The sequence below is a fragment of the Ictalurus punctatus genome, chromosome 14 (genome assembly GCF_001660625.3).
Source record: "Ictalurus punctatus breed USDA103 chromosome 14, Coco_2.0, whole genome shotgun sequence".
NCBI lineage: Eukaryota > Metazoa > Chordata > Actinopteri > Siluriformes > Ictaluridae > Ictalurus > Ictalurus punctatus.
Window position 1 is genome coordinate 20,081,924 of NC_030429.2, and position 19,227 is coordinate 20,101,150.

At 38.8% G+C, this 19,227-nt stretch overlaps 2 protein-coding genes across 2 annotated transcripts in view; both read right to left on the minus strand.

Moving 5' to 3' along the window:
- Window positions 1–8,434, minus strand: part of LOC108275252 (hepatic triacylglycerol lipase) — a 10,218-nt gene extending 1,784 nt beyond the window's left edge. The window contains exons 1-7 of the mRNA XM_017485932.3: window positions 8,247–8,434; window positions 7,761–7,951; window positions 6,440–6,619; window positions 4,776–4,893; window positions 1,942–2,175; window positions 1,616–1,858; window positions 834–948 (exon numbers count right to left, since the gene is read on the minus strand). Of these exons, the coding sequence (XP_017341421.1) occupies window positions 834–948; window positions 1,616–1,858; window positions 1,942–2,175; window positions 4,776–4,893; window positions 6,440–6,619; window positions 7,761–7,951; window positions 8,247–8,385 (1,220 nt within the window). The 5' untranslated portion in view covers window positions 8,386–8,434. The remainder of the gene's footprint in view (window positions 1–833; window positions 949–1,615; window positions 1,859–1,941; window positions 2,176–4,775; window positions 4,894–6,439; window positions 6,620–7,760; window positions 7,952–8,246) is intronic.
- A 3,297-nt stretch (window positions 8,435–11,731) lies between these two features.
- On the minus strand, window positions 11,732–19,017 carry aqp9a (aquaporin 9a). Its single transcript, XM_017486168.3, has 6 exons — window positions 18,863–19,017; window positions 18,358–18,484; window positions 16,687–16,824; window positions 15,673–15,791; window positions 13,601–13,818; window positions 11,732–12,800 (listed from the first exon to the last, which is right to left on the minus strand). The coding sequence occupies exons 1-6, from the start codon at window positions 18,938–18,940 to the stop codon at window positions 12,596–12,598; spliced, it is 885 nt and encodes a 294-aa protein (XP_017341657.1). The 5' UTR covers window positions 18,941–19,017; the 3' UTR covers window positions 11,732–12,595.
- Between the last annotated feature and the right edge of the window lie 210 nt (window positions 19,018–19,227).

Genomic DNA, 19,227 nt, shown 5'->3' on the forward strand with positions numbered 1-19,227 from the left:
ATTGAACCAGTCTGGCCATTCTCCTCTGACCTCTCTCTCATCAGCAAGCTGTTTCTTCCTGCAGAACTGCCGCTCACTGGATGTTTTCAAATACTCAAAAATACTCAAACCAGCCTGTCATCAACGTCAAAGTCACCGAGATCACATGTTTTCCCCATTCTGATGTTTGATGTGATCATTAACGGAAGCTCTTAACCTGTAGCTGGAAGATTTTATGCATTTTGCTGCTGCCACATGATTGGCTAAAAGTGAATGGGCTAGACTACAACTATTCATAATAAAGTGGCCAGTGAGGGTATATAGTTTATCATACTTACAGTATCGTGAATACAGATGCAGTTCTATGTACATAGTTTGAGTCGTTGCTGCTTTGAATTAATACACTACCTAAAATAAATGCAATGTCTTTGTGAAGACTCGAATAATTCTGTACAGCATATGTGCATGCCCATACACGTGCAGACACGGCTTCGTATGCAAGCCCGGACTGACACGTGCCACAGTATTTATCACTGGCTGTGATCCATCATCCAGTCTTGCTGCTCTGGTCAGTGTGGATGAGTTTGATGTGTGTTGTGTTATATAATAAGTCGTGGAGCTGGAGTCAGGAATGCAGGCCGCCTGCAGCACTCCAGTATCGACTCATCTAAGAGTAGCGATCAGTGAGATACTGCAATATAGCATGTGTTGGTCGGACTGGAAGATCGTACCATACATGACCATACAAGACCTTAAACGAGTCATTGAATCAACAAATACCAACATTACATTACAATTTCTAAATCACATTTCTAACTGATTGTGTTCTAGAGGGCAACTTGTAATGTACTTACAGAGTAATAGGGATATACTGGCTCTCTCCTTCACTTCCAATAAGAGCAATGGAGATGGACGCTTTGACCGGCTCGATCAGATTCATCACCAGGAGCTTAATCTGGTAGTGATGGACTGTGTGGGGAATTAAAAACACAAAGCATCAACCAACCCACATTAATGGAATACTCGAATGGTTTTGAACCAGTTTTATTCCATGCTCAAACACGACAATTAAAACACCACCAATTCTGGTTAAAACGAATACGTTTGAATTGACTAATGCCGTAGACTGAAGTATTTAGCTTGAAAGTTCTGGAGTATTTGTTTGTGTTCTTTTCCAGTATTCAAATTCATTCTTATCCAAGATGAAATCATTAACAGCAGAAAATCACAACGTTTAGAGAAATCCATCCATCCATCCATCTTCTATACCGCTTAATCCTTTTCAGGGTCACGGGGAAACCTGGAGCCTATCCCAGGAAGCAGGGGGCACAAGGCAGAGGCCACCTTGGACAGGGTGCCAATCCATCGCAGGGCACAATCACATACACATTCACACACCCATTCATACACTACGGACACTTTGGACATGCCAATCAGCCTACCATGCATGTCTTTGGACTGGGGGAGGAAACCGGAGGAAACCGCCGCAGCACGGGGAGAACATGCAAACTCCGCACACACAGAGCCCCGGCAGGAATCGAACCCCCGACCCTGGAGGTGGGAGGCAAACGTGCTAACCGTGCGCCCCCCTTTAGAGAAATCTTGAGTACAAATAATAGTGAGTTAACACACTGACCTTTATATGGTGTTTGAGGACCAGTCTTCAGATAGAGGCCTTTAATGCCTCCAGTGTACACCTTTCTTACATCGTAGCCCAGTGTATTACAGCGATGCTTTTTGCAGTCCAGACACAGGCCTTGGTCAAACGCACGGTAATCTCGACAGCGGTAAGCTGTCATCTGTTGGTCCGTGTTCAACAGGGATTCAGTGAAGAGGTGGATCGCTCGCTGGTGAGTACATTTAATAGTCTTTGGTACACCTATTGATAGGTGATAATACAGTTAAAATACATACTCTGTTACAGTCTGTGTGTATGATACACTTCACTGTGATCTGCTATACCTTCCAGTCCGTATTGGTAAACATTGTAATATATGTCGGTCATGTGACAGCCGGGCTGGAAGTAGCCTCCGTTTGGGTAGAAGTCGGCGTGTCCGACAGGCTGCTGGATTCCCAGCGCCAACCCAATGCTGGACTTTGAAAAGGTGTGGATGGCATCGACAAACTTGGCATCATCAGGAGACAGCCTGTCAAAGGCAGGAACTCCCTCAAAATTGGGACCTGCAGGATCCAGACCTGTGCAGGAGGAGTCAGTTATATATTATATTCTCTTATCAGGTCACAGTTATACCAGTTTTAGTATTTGAACTTACCTTTATAAATAGCATTTAATTTTAGACTACAGGTGTATTTGTATTTATTTATTTATTTATTGTAGGGAGTGATATTGCAGCAAAGGTGAGTCATGACTAGGGATTCTCCCATCAGGATTTTCACAGCCATTTTCGATCACCGATTACTTGTCATCAAGATCATTCAAAACCTTGAATCCCGATCATTCAAGGTTTATATAAGTGATATGTAAGCTTTCTGTTGACCGTCACTGTTGATCTTTTTTACAATAATAGTAGATTGTAGTTTTAATTGTGGATCAAATAAATAAGCACAACAAATATTCACTTTACAATGAGCATTTTAAGAGGCCTTTAAAAATACACAGCAAATGGCGAATTTTTCATTGTTTCTTGAGAGCTCGTAATAATTCCACACTAGTGAGGACATGACTGCGGCACTAAAGTTTAACGACATCATTTGTTTTACGTCCTCAAATTGCGATCGTTTCGTGAGATCGGCCAAATTTAGAGATTACAGAGTTAGAGTCGTAGAATGTGATTATCGGCGGATACCGATTGGCGGCCGATCGATCGGAGCGTCCCTAGTCTTTTCTTTTGATATAAATAGCTAGAGAGAGCATGAAGTCCTGATTGAATCTTCTTTCATTATCTGAGCGGACGAGACATTACACGATCATTGAAAAAAATGTATCTTCTCTCTTTCTTACATTAAGACGATTACAATGTCAGCCTGCTACCACCTGAAGAATATATCAAGGATTAAAGGGCTTATGTCTCAGCAGGATCTGCAGATACTTCAGTCGGACTGACTATGGTAATGGTGTCTTTAAAGGTGTTACTAAAAAAATCGATCAAACAGCTGCAGCTGATTCTGAACGCTGCTGCTCGAGTCCTCACTCAGACCAAAAAATGGGTCACATCACTCCAGTTCTGAGGTCTTTACAGGTCTTTGGCTTCCTGTCTGTCAGAGAATTGATTTTAAAATACTGCTGATGGTTTATAAAGCACTGAATGGTTTAGGACCAAAATACATTTCTACTTTATGAACCATCTAGACCTCTCGGGTCATCTGGGACAGGTCTGCTCTCTGTCCCCAGAATCAAAACCAAACACGGCGAAGCAGCCTTCAGTTTTTATACACCATTTATCAGGAACAAACTCCCAGAAAACTGCAGGTCTGCTGAGACTCTCAGTTCTTTTAAATCAAGACTTGCTTTTATTAAATAATATCTTGCACTGCACTGTATCTCTTACTGTTTTATACTGGGGGTTTTTGTGGAAAAAGGGGGGGAAAGAGGGAAAAGGAGGACAAAAAAAGAGGGGAAAAGAGGACCGAGAGCAGAGAGAACAGGAGAGAGAGTGGAATGGGAGAAAGAGAAGAGAAAGAGAGGGAGATTGAAAGACGAGGGAACAGGAGAGAGAGTGGAATGGGAGAAAGAGAAGAGAAAGAGAGGGAGATTGAAAGACGAGGGAACAGGAGAGAGAGTGGAATGGGAGAAAGAGAAGAGAAAGAGAGGGAGATTGAAAGACGAGGGAACAGGAGAGAGAGTGGAATGGGAGAAGGAGATTGAGAGATGAAAAGAGAGGGAGAAATGAGAGAGAGCAGAAAGAAAATGAGAGAAAGGACAGGGAGTAGGGTGAAGAGAGAAGAGATTAGGACAGGGAGAGGAGAGAAAGGTAGCAGAGAGATCTTTTTTTCTGTCTGACTTTTTGTTGTTGTATTTGAATGTCTTTTTATGTTTCCGTGTTGTTTTTGTGTTTTATGCGAAGCACTTTGAATTGCCTTGTTGTTGAAAGGTGCTATACAAATGAACTTGCCTTGCCTTGCCTTGCCTAGATCAAATGAAAGTGAAACATTTAATTAGTCCGCATACTCATACACCTCAGGCTGTCCTTAAAAAGAACAAAAAGACCAATGTAATTTACGGTTTCCATCCTCTGGCTTTAAAGTGTGCTTATGTCACATCGTGTATGTTCGCAAAGAGACTATTCTGATGTTTCCTTTGTGAGTTGAAGGTAATGTGTTTTTAGTTTGTTCATTTGCCTGTCTTTATTCGGGTTCTTTATTCAGTGTCTTCACATGAGAACTGTGTGGGAATTGGGGGGTAGGACGATTTTAATAAGACCATTGTGGTTTTCCAGTGTTGCAAAATGTTTAAAGAGTAACATCTGGAACTGGAAGCCTTTCTTCTCAACCTCAAGACAATTTCGGTAGGTCAAACCGACTTTATGCAAAAAAAAAAGAAAGAAAAGGTTGCAATGCTTGACCATTGTTCAGGAGCTTTCATTTGTGAAGCAGTTGTGTACAATCAGGGCCGTGATAGAATACACAAAGTGTTTGCGTGTTACTTCTCGTGCACAGCGCACCATCATGTGGTTCACAGAGTTGATAGTTTCCGTGTGGAAATGATCGTTCGTCAGTGAGACCTCACTAACCGTGATTAGCACACACTGCTTAGTGCGTCTTAATAACTGAAGATTCCTTGTCTTTAGATCTTTTCTGATCTGAAAACTATTTACATTAAGGAGAAAGAAGGGTACCTGTTATACGGCCCAGCTTTTTCCCGTTTGTAAAATGGCTTCCTGCAAATCCAGCTGCATGTGCTCCTAAACTGTAACCAATCAGGTGCACCTTATCCATAGAGAGCTGGGTGGTCTCCTGTTGAGAAGGGAAGAGAAGAGAAGGGTAGTCTTACTTATTAAAGCGATGGAGCAGACATGATAAAGCATTAGCTTTTGCAAAAGAGTGTGTGTCTGTGTGTCTGTGTATGTATGTATGTGTGTGTCTGTCTGTCTGTCTCTCTGTGTGTCTGTATGTGTATGTATGCGTCTGTCTGTCTCTGTGTGTGTGTTTGTCTGTCTTCTGTCTGTCTGTCTGTCTGTCTGTGTGTGTTCCATACGGTGATTTTTTTTCAGTGTGGGCAGCAGGAGGCTTATTAATGCTACAGAATAATCACTGAGTTGAAGGTTTTAAGGCCCCTGAATATTTAACACCAAATCACATCATGTTTGTTCTTTTTATGCTTCGTATCTTGATTAAATTTGAATCCTGATTAATGTTAGTCTGCATTTTCAAATTGTTAGACAAAGAGGTACTGATATTTCACACAGCCTATCAATTCTTGACTTTTTTTATTTGAAACTTCTATCACTGACATTAGTCTACTGTCACTTTGTTTAATAGTTTGAAAGAAAGTGTGCAGCAGCGCATTAGTCCTTTAGTCTCTTTCTCTTTCTGTCTCAAACACATCAGATTCCAAAGCTTCAACTCTCATGCTAATACTGCCATCAAAGCCACCGTACTTGTCAACACTCAATCGCTAATTAGCCAAGCCGAGTCTCTTCTGGAATTCAGCACTACTAAACATCATAGAGCTAGGTCTTTGAGTCCAATGTTTGGTGTCTCCCTTTCTACTTCTACATTCGATTTCTCAGCATGTTGAGCCACACAAAAAGTTGTTTTTTCGGAACTGTGAAAGCGAATCGTTATTTTAATGATAATTAAAACGCCCAAAAGTATGTGGACACTTGACCATCACATCCATATGTGCTTCTTGAACATCCTATTCCAGATTTCATCCCCCTTTGCTGTTATAATAACTTCCACTCTTCTGGGAACGCTTTCCTCTAGATTTTGGAGCTCGGAGTATGTCTGTGAGGATTTGTACTCATTCTGCCACAAGAGCAGGTGTGAGGTCAGTCACTGATGTGGAGGTCTGGGGTGCAGTCGGCGTTCCAATTCATCCCAAAGGTGTTCAGTGGGGTTGGGGACAGGGCTTTGTTTAGGACACTTGAGTTCTACCACATCAACCTTGCCAACGAATGTGAACATGTTATGGGTCTCTTAGTGCCATTGGAGGCAAATTGTGTGCTTCCAATTTTGTGGAAATAGTTGGCCATATAGTCTATGTTTTGAGATTGCTGATTTTTTTTTCTCTCTCCCAGTAAACACCATTGTAACTGTGCTAGAAAGTCCCCCTGTGAAATCAGTGTGGCACACAACTGCTTTTTTTCCCTCACAGGAATAAACAAAATACAGCATCAACCAATACGTTAGCACCTGAAACACTACACAGATCACAAATATTTTAATATAAGCATACTTAAGGTCTTTCATAGTCAAGGTATCCTTTAAAACCTATTTACCGTTGCAAATTTCAGCTATAGTAGGACATGGTGACTCTTTGTGTTTCAGGGTTTCTTACCTCAAGCCACATCAGGAGATTTGCGACATCCAATCCCACCTGCCTGGTATTCTTAGTTGCAGTTGGGTATGGCTGTAAAGCCAGAGGTCTCCAGTCATTTATTAGCACGTTCACATGCTCTAGCCTGGTCTTGAGGGCTGAGGCGAGCTTGAGCACCCATTCCTCCATTTTTCCATTCATCTACACAGGGGGAGTGGAGGGCACCACAAGTCAGTGGATTACATACAGTGATTAATGAGACCGTGTAGATATCACATACTTGTCTGTCTTTCTAAGCGTTAAACATACCAGCTCCTCTCTACCTACAGCACACCTTTCTGTAGCAATCCATTACTTTCATGCCGTCTCTGTAACGGGCAGCTGTCCAGAAGCAGAAAATGCTCTCAGATATATACTCAGCAAAAAAAGAAACGTCTCTGGAGACATTCAGGAGACTGTATTTTAAAGATAATTTTTTCTAAAATCCAAATAAGCTTCACAGATTTTTACTGGAAAGGGTTTAAACAATGTTTTTCATGCTTGTTCACTAAACCATAAGCAATTATTGCACATGCACCTGTGGAACAGTCCTTAAGACACTAACAGTTTACAGGCGGAAGGCAATTAAGGCCACAGTTACAATAAGTTAGGACAGTAAAGAGACCTTTCTACTGACTCTGAAAAACACCAGAAGAAAGATGTCTAGGGTTCCTGCTCACCTGCGCGAACATGCCATAGGCCTGCTGCAGGGAGGCATGAGGACTGCAGATGTGTCCAGAGCAATAAACTGCAATGTCTGTAATGTAAGACGCCTGAGACTACAGGGAGACAGGAAGGACAGCTGATCGTCCTTGCAGTGGAAAATTCCATGTAACCGTGTGTCCCCCAGACGCGATCGAGAACTTACAAATGCCTTGGTGGAAGAGTGGAGTAACATCTCACAGCAAGAACTGACCAATCTGGTGCAGTCCATGAGGATGAGATGCACTGTAGTACTTAAAGCAGCTGGTGGACAACACATACTGACTGTTACTTATAATATTTTGCCCCCCCTTTTTTCAGGGATTCATTATTCCATTTCTCTTCGTCAAATGTCTGGGAAACTTCTTCAGTTTATGTCTCAGTTGTTGACTGTTTTTATGTTAATTCAAATATTTACACGTTACACAATTTGCTGGAAATAAAAGCAGATGAATCTGAGAGGATGTTTCTTTTTTTTGCTGAGTTTATGTAAGCATGTAAGGAATGTGGAAAACCACCTGTAAACATTTTCCCCTTGAAGACATAAGCCAATCACGTGTTAGTTGGTAAAACAGAAGTAAAGGTTCAAATTTGTCCTCACCGTCCACCCGTGAATAATGATGACCAGTGGGTTGCTTGTATTGTAGTTGCATGTGTCGAGAGTGTCTGATTGAAATGGTTTGATTGCACAGGTATCTTCAAACAGACTGCCGTGTATATGCATGTGAAAAGTCGACTTCACCACCGGTAGAACCTTCACTTCATTCTCCATCTCAAGTCCCCCAACATGATCTAAAAATGGAGCCATATAGAACATTTCCAGAACCTTCAATCAGTCTCTTTACCACATGTAATTTCCCTCTGTGCTATATTGATTTTTTTTTTTCCACAGTACATGTTCAAACATCATAGTATGTAACGTGTAATTAAAGACAAACAGTCAGCATGTCTTGACATAAAAGGCCTTGTACTTGTGTTTAGCCCTTTCGGTTTTTTTCTGTAGTGAGGAACATCTGCTCGTATGCCTACACTATAATACAGCTATATAATAACTGGCCTGTGTAGGAAAGCTAAATATTTCACATACCTGTAGTGTTTTCTTTTGCTTTTGCTGCCTCGATATGGATTAGGATGAAGAAAGAGAAGATTCTAGTTACAGCCTTCATCATTGCTCCAGTAACTCCAAAGTCAACGTTATTACCAGGAACCAAGGGATGTCTAAACATCCACAGACCTGTCTTGACTAGTGGAGAGATTCAGGGAAGGAAGTTGTGTCTATTAGAGAGAGAGAGAGAGAGAGAGAGAGAGAGAGAGGGGGGGAGGGAGGAATAGAGGTGGGGAGGTGTGGTGTGGAAAGGCTAAGAAGCAGAAGAAAAGGAGATTACCTTCTCTGATTGGCTGGATTTTTGTAGCTAGGAGGAAAAACCATGAGGATAGACTCTGTATCGAAGGAGAAAAAAAAAGGAGAGACAGAAAACTGCTGTCTGCTTTGGGCTGATATTAACAGCTGCATTACAAACCTGTAAATCAGTGTAAGCTTTTACATTTACCTTGAAAAGAAGCTATTGTTTATTTCTATTGCTTTTTTTTTTTAACAGGTTCTGTATTATGATTTATGAATATTACCATTTCTGTGAATGTTCAGTGACCATTTCCTTGCTCAAAGGAAAGTTTTTTTGTGTGTTTTATTTAAACAGCTGTGTGCTGAGAAAACGAGATGCAATTAAACCAAAACCCAACACTCTGGAATTTACACAGTCTGCCAGAATTTAATGAATGCTAGCACGAGACAGCAAACAGTTAGTGGAACACACTGTGGTATTTTGTGACACACGCAAGTCTAAAAGGGAATCTTAAGAGAGACATATGGAATATTTTCCCTTCGATGCGTCGATTGAAGTAGAGCATGTGTGTTTCATATGGTCTGCCATTTCCAGCCCTTTTCCGTACTCTGACTCCAAACCACTAAAGCATCAGCTGAACTCTATAATACTTTAATCTAAGGCAAGTTAATGCATTACACTCCCTTACATAGTACACCCACACCTGTAGACCACGTTGGCTACTGTAAATCCTCCACCTGGCTGCTATTGTTTGTCTTGAGTCAGTTGATAATTCACTGCTATTAGCTGGCCCCATACTACTCACTGACATGTGTATTACATCAACGTTATTCTAAGCACCGTGTGACTTTGCAAAGATATGTAGACTTTATACCACAGTGCTGGTGAATTCTTGATTCTGATTAGTCAGAAGGTGTTGATTAACTGTCTATAGCATCATGGCTCTGACAGTAGTGCTGACTGCCAGGCAATTAACAGGTTTATATTAATGTACTAATTTTATTATTATATTTGCATTTCTATAGCTAACTCATTCACAGGGATTTGTATGGTGGACGCACAATATAATTTAAATCTAATAATAAATCCACGTTGTTATTTACCAAAGAAAAAGCTGTAATCACTGATATGGTGACGTTTTCTGTAAGGAGACGTTTATTTAAAACTCTTCTTAACAGAGACCAGAAACGTGTGTGTGATTTCCGCCTGTTTTGGGGTGCCCGTGTTCAGCACTGACTGATTTATTTGTGATGTCACATTCTACCATAGTGGTTAATGGTAAGTATATATTTTTCTACCTAGCCTAGTAAGTTTAAATGTTATCATTTTATTGTGGCAGTTATATATGGTGGTTTTATGTCGAAAAAGCTTTAGTCGTGCTGTCCGATTTATTTCTGTACCAGCGTTATTGTGGAGAGGTGTGAATTATTTGCCCAGCAGCGGGCTCACACCCCTCCCCTTTCCCTTCTCAATGCTAAACACAGAGTCATGATACTCTACATACAGAAACCCAACAGTGTCCGGATTAATCGTGACTAAACAGGCTTGTGGCGATAAAGTAATTCATTTGTTTATACTGTTTAAAAAATATATGATGAGTCGAGTTATATTCTACTGGTGGAAAGGAACGCTAGTGTATTGCTAGAAAGGGTTAATGTTTATGGAAGGAGTCTCCAGTGTCAGTGTTCGTAACAGTAACTTTTCTGACACAGGAGAGTCTTCAGGACAGAGGACTTTGCTTTTTATATAATTTTTATGGTTTCAAGAAACTACCAAACTATATTTATTGCCTCATTAACTTTTACAGAGACAAAAGAGAGGCTGCTGAGGGAAGGACTGTTTATAGCTTCTGTAACGGGAATTATTTTGTAGTTGGTCTACAATATTAAATTCAACTATAAACGGATAAAATGTCTAATGTGTCATTCTTGAATTGAAAGATTTTTTCATTGACTGCTTTATAAGAGTAATAAAACATGATGGGGCATTACCACTTTGTCATAGTTTTTTTTTATTTATTTTTTTTTAGGTTTTTATTTCCCATTCCCATTCCATTCTCTACTAAACAAACAGCTGACCAGCTTGTTTGTGAAAACTTATGTCTTCTGGCCCAAGAGAACATCTCCTATGTTCTGGAGAACTGCCTTCTGTTCTCCTCTACACTCACACTGTCTTTCATCTTGTGTTATCTCATATCAGTCAAGAAGTATTTCAGTGAAGCAGCTTCCAACCTGCATCCACGTCCCTTGTAATGTGATCTCAAATCAGACAGCAGCTTTACTGATAAGAGGAAATACAATCAGATAATACTCTGTTTCTCACCTTAATATCTGTACAACTTATCTGTACTTGTCTGTAGTGTATGTGCGGTTACCATGGACATGAATTTAGGCACGTTGCCCTGCAAGAAGAAAAGATGCGAGAACCTATTGAATTGCAACACTCTCATAATAAAAATCTAAAGGCAGTTGTTGAATTTCTTCAATAAATGAATCAAATATGTATGTGACTAGCAGAAATTCTAAATGACACCTGCTTCACTCTAATAATCTAATAAAGAATGAGACAAAGAAATGAGCCAATATGTGCCTGCATCATCAGACCAACATTAGTACATTGGTAACAGAAAATAATGCACATTAGTTCAGTTTTTCAAATAGGCACTCACCAGCCACTTTATTAGGAACACCAGTACACCTGCATGTTCATGCAGTTATCTAATCAACAATCATGCAGATACAGGTCAAGAGCTTCAATCACATCAAACATCACAATGAGTAAAAAATGTGATCTCAGTTACTTTAACCGTGGCATGGTTGTTGGTACCAGAAGGGCTGGTTTGAGTATTTTAGAAACTGCTGATCTGGGAATTTCACACACACAACAGTCTCTAGAGTTTACACAGTGGTGTGAAAAAAAGTATGCATACACCACAGGGTGAGCACCCCCTGCTGGCCTCACTAACACCACTTCCAGTGGAGCAACCTTAATTTTCACCATGAGGTCTCCCATCCAGGTACTGGCCAAGCTCAATTCTGCTTAGCTTCAGTGAGAAACCAGGCAAGAACTGCAGGGAGATATGGCTTTAGTCATATAAGTTTTTTTTCTGTTCTTTGCTCAGTACATGGAAATTATGAACTTCAGATGCGGTAGATAAAAAAAAACTCTGGAGTATTCATTTAATCAATAAACCAGTCATTAACTGTTTCAATTTGTAGTGCAGTTCATGTGCAACCACATGGAAAATAGATGAGAAGAACTGTTCCAGTGCTAATATGATCAATAATGGCAGTTCTGAGAATTTATGTTTAGATGAATAGCTTATGAGTGTGACTGATGAGTGTGATAATGAACAAGTAACAGTCTTAGGTAGTTTTGGAAAATATTTGATTTTTTTTTTTTTTATCAGAACACACCAGTTTATACACATAAATGAACAGAAAGCGCTTTATTACAACATTTCTATAACTGAGTGGCAAAGATGATTAAGGACATGTAATAAACACAAACAGGGATCACTATGTTGATTTTTGTCACTATGTAGTTTTTTTTACTACAATGAAATTAAATACATTTACTATTTTAATCAACTTATAATGACTAAGCATTAATACAAACTACTCTATATTTATTTGAAAAGACAAAACATTTTTTAAAAAAAAACTGTGAACTACACAAACCATGAAAAAGTAGAAATAATAAGTATAATAATAAGTCTAGAACCTAATACTTATGTTACAGTGACCTTATTTGTTTAGGTTTACTACATTTTTGTCACCTTTTATTTTTCCAGTATACTTGGGAAATATATTATATCACAAAGGATTGATTGATTGATTGATTTTGAATTCTCATGAGGTTTTGAGCTCATAACAAGTGTATTTCCAAGAAGCAGGTTTCTTGTAAAGAATGTACAAAGATATAATCTGTTAAATACTAGGAAACTCACTTTAATCCCGGGCTCAACTTGCTTCCTGACAACAAACAAATGAAAGTCTGAGAACTAAAGTGAGAGTCGAGAGTCTAGACTGGGCCAGCTGGAGCACATGAATATCACTTTTCTTAATTTGCTTCATATTCAATGATAATCTGTTCAGCCCATCGTTATCATTTCATATTTGTCCCTCAGGCTGCTGTCTTCATCCTCATCTTCATCCTCCTCTTCCTCAGGTTTTTGCTGGGATTTCTCTGTGGGGTCCGAGTGGTGCAGCTCGATCAGGAGGAAGTACACTACAGCTCCGGTGATGCCTCCTACCAAAGGCCCGAACACAGGGATCCACCACCAGTGATCTGCAGTGCTGGAGAGGAGAATACATGAAGGTATGAAGTATGCCGTGCTTGCTCATTCAATTCATAAATAAGTGTGGGCTATACAAGGCAACTGGACAATGTAGGTGTTCTTGATTGAGGGTGAGTTAAAGGCATGCATATTGCACAGTAGTGAGCCCCTCAGTGCTACATCACACACTTTAAATAAGACACTAGTAAAAGTTAAAACAAGAACTTTAGTGTGTTAAAAATACTTCCAAACACAAAGTCATAACCAAAACACAGTAAGGGTAAAGAATAACTTCAAATGAATTAATGTGACCAAACTATTCCATACATCCATTTTTTGTACCGCTTATCCTACACAGGGTCACGGGGAGCCTGGAGCTTATCCGAGGGAACACCCTAGACAGGGTGCCAACCCATCGTAGAGCACAATCGCACACACATTCACACACTACGGACAATTTATAGATGCCAGTCAGCCTGCAAGGCATGTTTTTGGACTGGGGGAGGAAACTGGAGTACCCAGAGGAAACCCCTGAAGCACAGGGAGAGAATGCAAACTCTGCGTACACTGGGAAGTTTCAAACCCCCAACCCGGGAGGTGCAAGGCAAACGTGCTAACCGCTCAGCCACCGTGCCCTTGATAAAAAAAATAAAACAACTAATTGATCATTCACATAATTGCTAAAGTAGGATACAAATTGTTATCTCATGATCACATCTTAGAACACAGTGCTGTCACTCAGATGGCCTTAAAGGCTTATTTAGGTCCCACTCCAAGCAGTGCTATTAGGAGGACAACAAGCAGAATGGAGAGTGCTACCTGAACACCTCCATGCCCCAACCAGCCATAGCAGTGAAGAGTCGGGGACCAAGGTCTCTGGCAGGGTTCAGTGGGTATCCACAGTTCATGCCCATGGACACGCTGATGCCCAGGATGATCAAGCCAATGGCCAGAGGCTCCACTCCTTTAGGAGCTCCAATATTCCTGTTATCGGTTATGGCCAGGATACACAACACCAGCATGCCTGTTCCAATCACCTGCAACAGGAAGGTACACTTATCATCTAGCCTGATTTATGTACTGTCCGATGCGAAATTGATCTGATCTTGCAAAATGCACCTAAATTGTTTTTACACTAGCATTTAATGGCAACAGCTACTCTAAGCATAAATCTGCATTGAAAATGTTCCCTTGATACTTAAGTATGTAACTAGAATCTCTTTCTTATTTATTTATTTATTAAATTTTGTGCATTTGTGAATCCTGCTAGCGTGACCTGTACCCGCTTGGTCAGTTACACACAATTAAGTGACTGTTTGGGTAAGAACAGGCAGAAGTAGGTCACTGGGATGCAAAATCAGCTAATTGCAGAATGTATTGAGAATAAAGAAGCCGGTCAATGCACATTAGCTGAATTACGTAAAGAACAGAACTAAATGTTTTAACCTATTCTCAGGATCAGTCTCAGGTTAAACTAAATAGGTTGAACTGTCTACAGTGGTTGCAAAAAAACATAGTAGTTACCTAAATATTCCTTTAATGTTTTTGTTTTTTTTTTTTTTTAAATAAAGGTAATTTGCTTTGCATGTAAAGATTTTTTGTGTTGCGAAGCTGCACTCAGATTTATAACAGTTACAAACTAGAACACTTTTAGGAACTTGCACGGTACACTGGTACGATGGTAGTATCGCGATACTAAAGCTTCAAAATGCCACTATATGTGCCACTATATATTTTTAAAATAACAATTTATTATTATTATTATTATTATTATTATTATTTTAATAATTAAATGTATGTGCGTCAATAAATACTATTTTCGCTCAGACGTTTAACCTAAATTCTTAACCCTAAATCTTTAAAGATTTCCTGTTTGTGAGCTAATGTTATGCTAACCGCTGTGTGCTAGGACTGAATCAGGGTTCGTACAAGGTGCTCGTACTGGACAACCTTGAAAATAGCCATTTTCTATCTAGTGGTGCGTAACAAGTGCTTGAATTACAAAAAGTCAATCAATACAAAATCACTAAATGACTTTAAAGTGTTTATTTTCGATACAGAATGAATACAGTGCTTTCACTCAAAATGTGACTCCCTGCTGCAGCCAATAGATGAAATATGTGGCCCATTGAATTAGTTGCTTGCCAGTTGTATGATTGTTCCTGAGTTTTCCTAATAACCAGTTATTCATTCTCATTAATAATGTACTGAGAGGAAAATCTGGCTTGTATGTTTTCATTTATATCTATGTATTTCTGTAAATTTGGTTCATTTTGTAGATTTGAATGATGAATTAACTCAATATTGTGTGGTATTGTGATACTTCAGCTGGTATAGTATCCTAAGATATGGTATCGTGACAACCCTAATAAGGTTTAACAATACTAAAAAAGAACTCTTTATCTAAGAGTATATTTTGTTGAGCACTATTTACCATTCACATTTCCCTGTCGTAAATCTGTGATATTTCTATATCATACTGCTTTAACATTATTGCATTGGTTTATAAAAAAAAAAATATTTTAAAAAAAGTATAAAAATGACCTACAGTTGATTTTTTTTTTTTTTTAAATATCCGATTTCTTACATTTAGGTTCCTTTTCTTAGAGTCGTGTTATTAAGGCAACATTCATAGAGTTACTCCCATAAAATTGATTTATTCAAAAATGTTGATTTCTGTTTTGCAGTCAAGTACAAAAATAAGCTAAAATAGACCTGTCTATCTATCAGTTATTAGCTGTTGAGCTAATAACAACAGAGGAGTTGTAGTAAAATAATAACGATGATGATAATGATTTCTAAATCTGATTAATGATATTTTATCTTTGCCGTTCAGCAGAACAATGCAAAACTGTGGGACATATGATGTACTGTATATTTAGCAAAGTTACCTGGTCCACAAACCCTCCAAGTATTGTGAGATGTCGTCCAGGGTAAGAGGCAAAAATATGTCCGGTGGCATTAATGCCTGTTACTGACAGAAGTCCACTGGTAAACTCCATAAACGCATCTGTGGAAACAACATGCAATGCATTCATGCTTATTCAACTTGTAATTGAACAGTGTAAAACACGAACATACAGTATTTTGGTTATAATATGTCACATTTTATTTTATTTACAGTTTGGATACTATTAGTAACATTTTCTATAATCATGACATACTAAGTGCGGAAATGTCTAATGAAAATATCTTGAATATGTGTAAATTTATCTACTATTTCTTATTTTGAGATTATTAGAAATCATATATTAGATTATTCAGCTTGTTTTTAGATTTGTTTACTCACTGTAAGCTTTAAATTATTCTTCTGGCAGATCATTGTGTTTCTTTCTAGAATCAAATGATTCAAATTTGAAAAATTAAAAAAGTATCTGCCAGCAGAACAGGGTTGTTTTAAGCTGGAAATTAAAACAGTATGCCTAGAAATAGGTTCAATAGGTTTAATCTTATAATAGGAAATACTAGGTAAATCTGACTATATTTTCATTTGCTAAGATTTGTTTTGTAGTGCAGTGTGGTGTAGGATTTGCTCTAATGTTTATTTAGGCTAAGAATAACATACATAGTATATTTGCAAAGAACAATGCCCGTATACACCTTACTGACGTGTGGAATGTTATTACAGCTATAATCGTTACACAAGAGACTATAAAACATGTATCTTTGAGAGTAGTACTACCAGGTAAGCTGTAATAATGGCTGCTGTTAATCAGTGGATAGGTTAGTACTATGACTTAATGCCAGCTCCTTTAATAAATAGAATAGAGATTTAACTCTAAACATTTCAATGCCATTTAAAGCTCTGTATCTACTTCTTTACATGCTTGCTTTGGGCAGAAACAGCTAAAGGGCTCTCTGTGTATATGTTTTTTTGTTTTGTTTTGTTTTTTAACACCCCTCACCATAATATAGTCCAAACACTCCAGCAGCTCCAGTAAAGGCTCCCAGGAGCTGTGCAAAGACGTAAACTGGAAATTTCCAGATCTTCAGTTTACCCAGTATGACCATGGCCAGAGATACTGCTGGGTTCAAATGACCCCCTGATGTGCCATAATAGAAAACAAATGAAGTACATTATTACAAACATTTGCTTTGGTGACAGATAAAATGATTCTTATTAGATTTAAGGTTGCAAAATAAGAGTTAGCTGAGACTGAGTAATACATTTTCACTTATATTCACAAAAGTGACTTTGTTATCCTTCCCTGTGACCTTTAAACTTTTCATGCCATACAGCCTATTAAAATTCATATCCCTGCAACAATATTTTGATCCATAATGTATACAAACATGTACAGTTTATCCACTGTAATGCAAGAAAGATATTATAATGAACTTGTGTTCTGTTGATAAGGAAATAAGCCTTCTCACCACAACTCTGAGGATCTATTACTCTTATCCATTTCATGAAAATAAAACTAATCATATCTAGTCATTATGTGTTAATTATTTGCCCCATGTCTAAAACCTGGACATACCACTGAGACTTGAAAATGACTTTACATACAGCTGATAAACTCTTGTTGACTGGAATTATAGGATAGAATAGTTTTGGGGGTTTTTGTTGATGGTATCTGTGTAATTTGTGTATACTATTTCATGATTATGATTTTGGACACACACAGTCTTCTACATTGGCTTGCTATGTAGCATATACTTTCTGATCTTGCGTTTATGTTTCATGTACTTTCACACTGACAATGACAAAAATATCTGGATTTCCGGAATGATATATTTATTGAGGCTGCATGTTCCTGTTGTAGCCCACCACAGCTACTGCACATGCAGTGAATGTGTGCAGATCAATGTGACCATCAGAAGGTTGAGAGTGAAACGCCGGAGGCCACATGTGACCTCGCAGACCTCGCAAAAATAGGAAAAGGTTTGGCTATAGGCCTAGTGAATTAATCTTCCAATCAGAGAACCTAACTGAAATGGTATTCAAGAAGATGAGAACCATAACATATAGTTAAACATAGCATTTATTTATTTAAAATGTTAATTATGGAATCTAATAACTTTTATTTGTAGAAAATGACAGTTAACAGGAAAAGCTGTTACACACACACACACACACACACACACACACACACACACACACACACACACACATATATATATAGATATAGATAGATAGATAGATATGATAGATAGATGGATGGATAGATAGATAGATAGATAGATAGATAGAGAGAGAGAGAGATAAACAAGGTCAATGCTTCAATGCTGAAGCATTTAAGCTAGGTTGGTTATACACACTGTATATTTAAGTTATATTAAGTTATTAATAATATTAATAAGCAATTTCAGGAGTGTACACATTAAATAGATGCCCCAATGGTCAGCACGTGCGCGCACACACACACACACACACACACACACACACACACACACACACACATACACACACACACACACACACACACACACTGTGGAAGTCATTTTGACCCATAACATAATGGATGTAATGTTTTTTCCCCCCCAACATAACAGGAGGGTTAAGGTGCCTCCTTTAATATATTGACAGAACTCTAATGACAATTAGAGGAAGGATTAATCGGTAATGTATCTACCTGAAACCCCACCAGCGATATAGACACCCATCACGAGTCCAGTGGTGAAGCCGAGGTGGATAGTGAGTGGTTCACCCAGTGTATTCCTGCTTAGGACAGTCTGAGCTACAGAGCCACAGCCAAACAACTGACACAGAAAAAATTCCAGCATGCACATGGATGAAGGACAATGCTGATCAAGATTGCTATGAAGATGTCTTAATCATCAAAACTAGCATATTAATAGATATTAAAAGACATTTCATCCTGTCAGTTTCTACAAATAACCAGTTCTCTATGCTCAGAGACTAGTACAGTTTGGAAAATTTCCTGTTCTGTTCATTTACTAATGATTTGCTGAAGCAGGTGAGTTTCACTAGCCTGTGCCTGGCTCTGTCACTGATATACAAGACCAGAACTGCATCCCCCTACGTTTTAGAATAGTTTATAATAAGCTGACCGTGTTTACCATTATATTCAGTTCATTTCTATTAAATATAACTAGCTGAGATTTTGAAGTACTCACCACCAGCACAAATGTCCCAAGAAACTCAGCCAAGAACTCTTTAAAAATGTCATGTTTAAGAGTGCAGTGATGCTTCATGGTTCTCTTATGGTCACTTATCCACTGCTCTCGGGTCTAATCAAACACACACTGTCTGACTAAGTCTATGCTGAGTGGCATTAACCCCCCCCCCACCAGCATGTATTAGTCCTAGCAGTCCGAGCATAAGCCATTGATCTGTGAGAGCTGCCTCATCTCGTCCTATTGAATGGTAGCCTAATGGAACTGCATCCAAACACTGTTAACAAATGTTTTGTTGTGTTCAGACTAATATTATGACATTCAGACACATCCATAATGAGTTCAATAAGTGTTCTTGCACAACC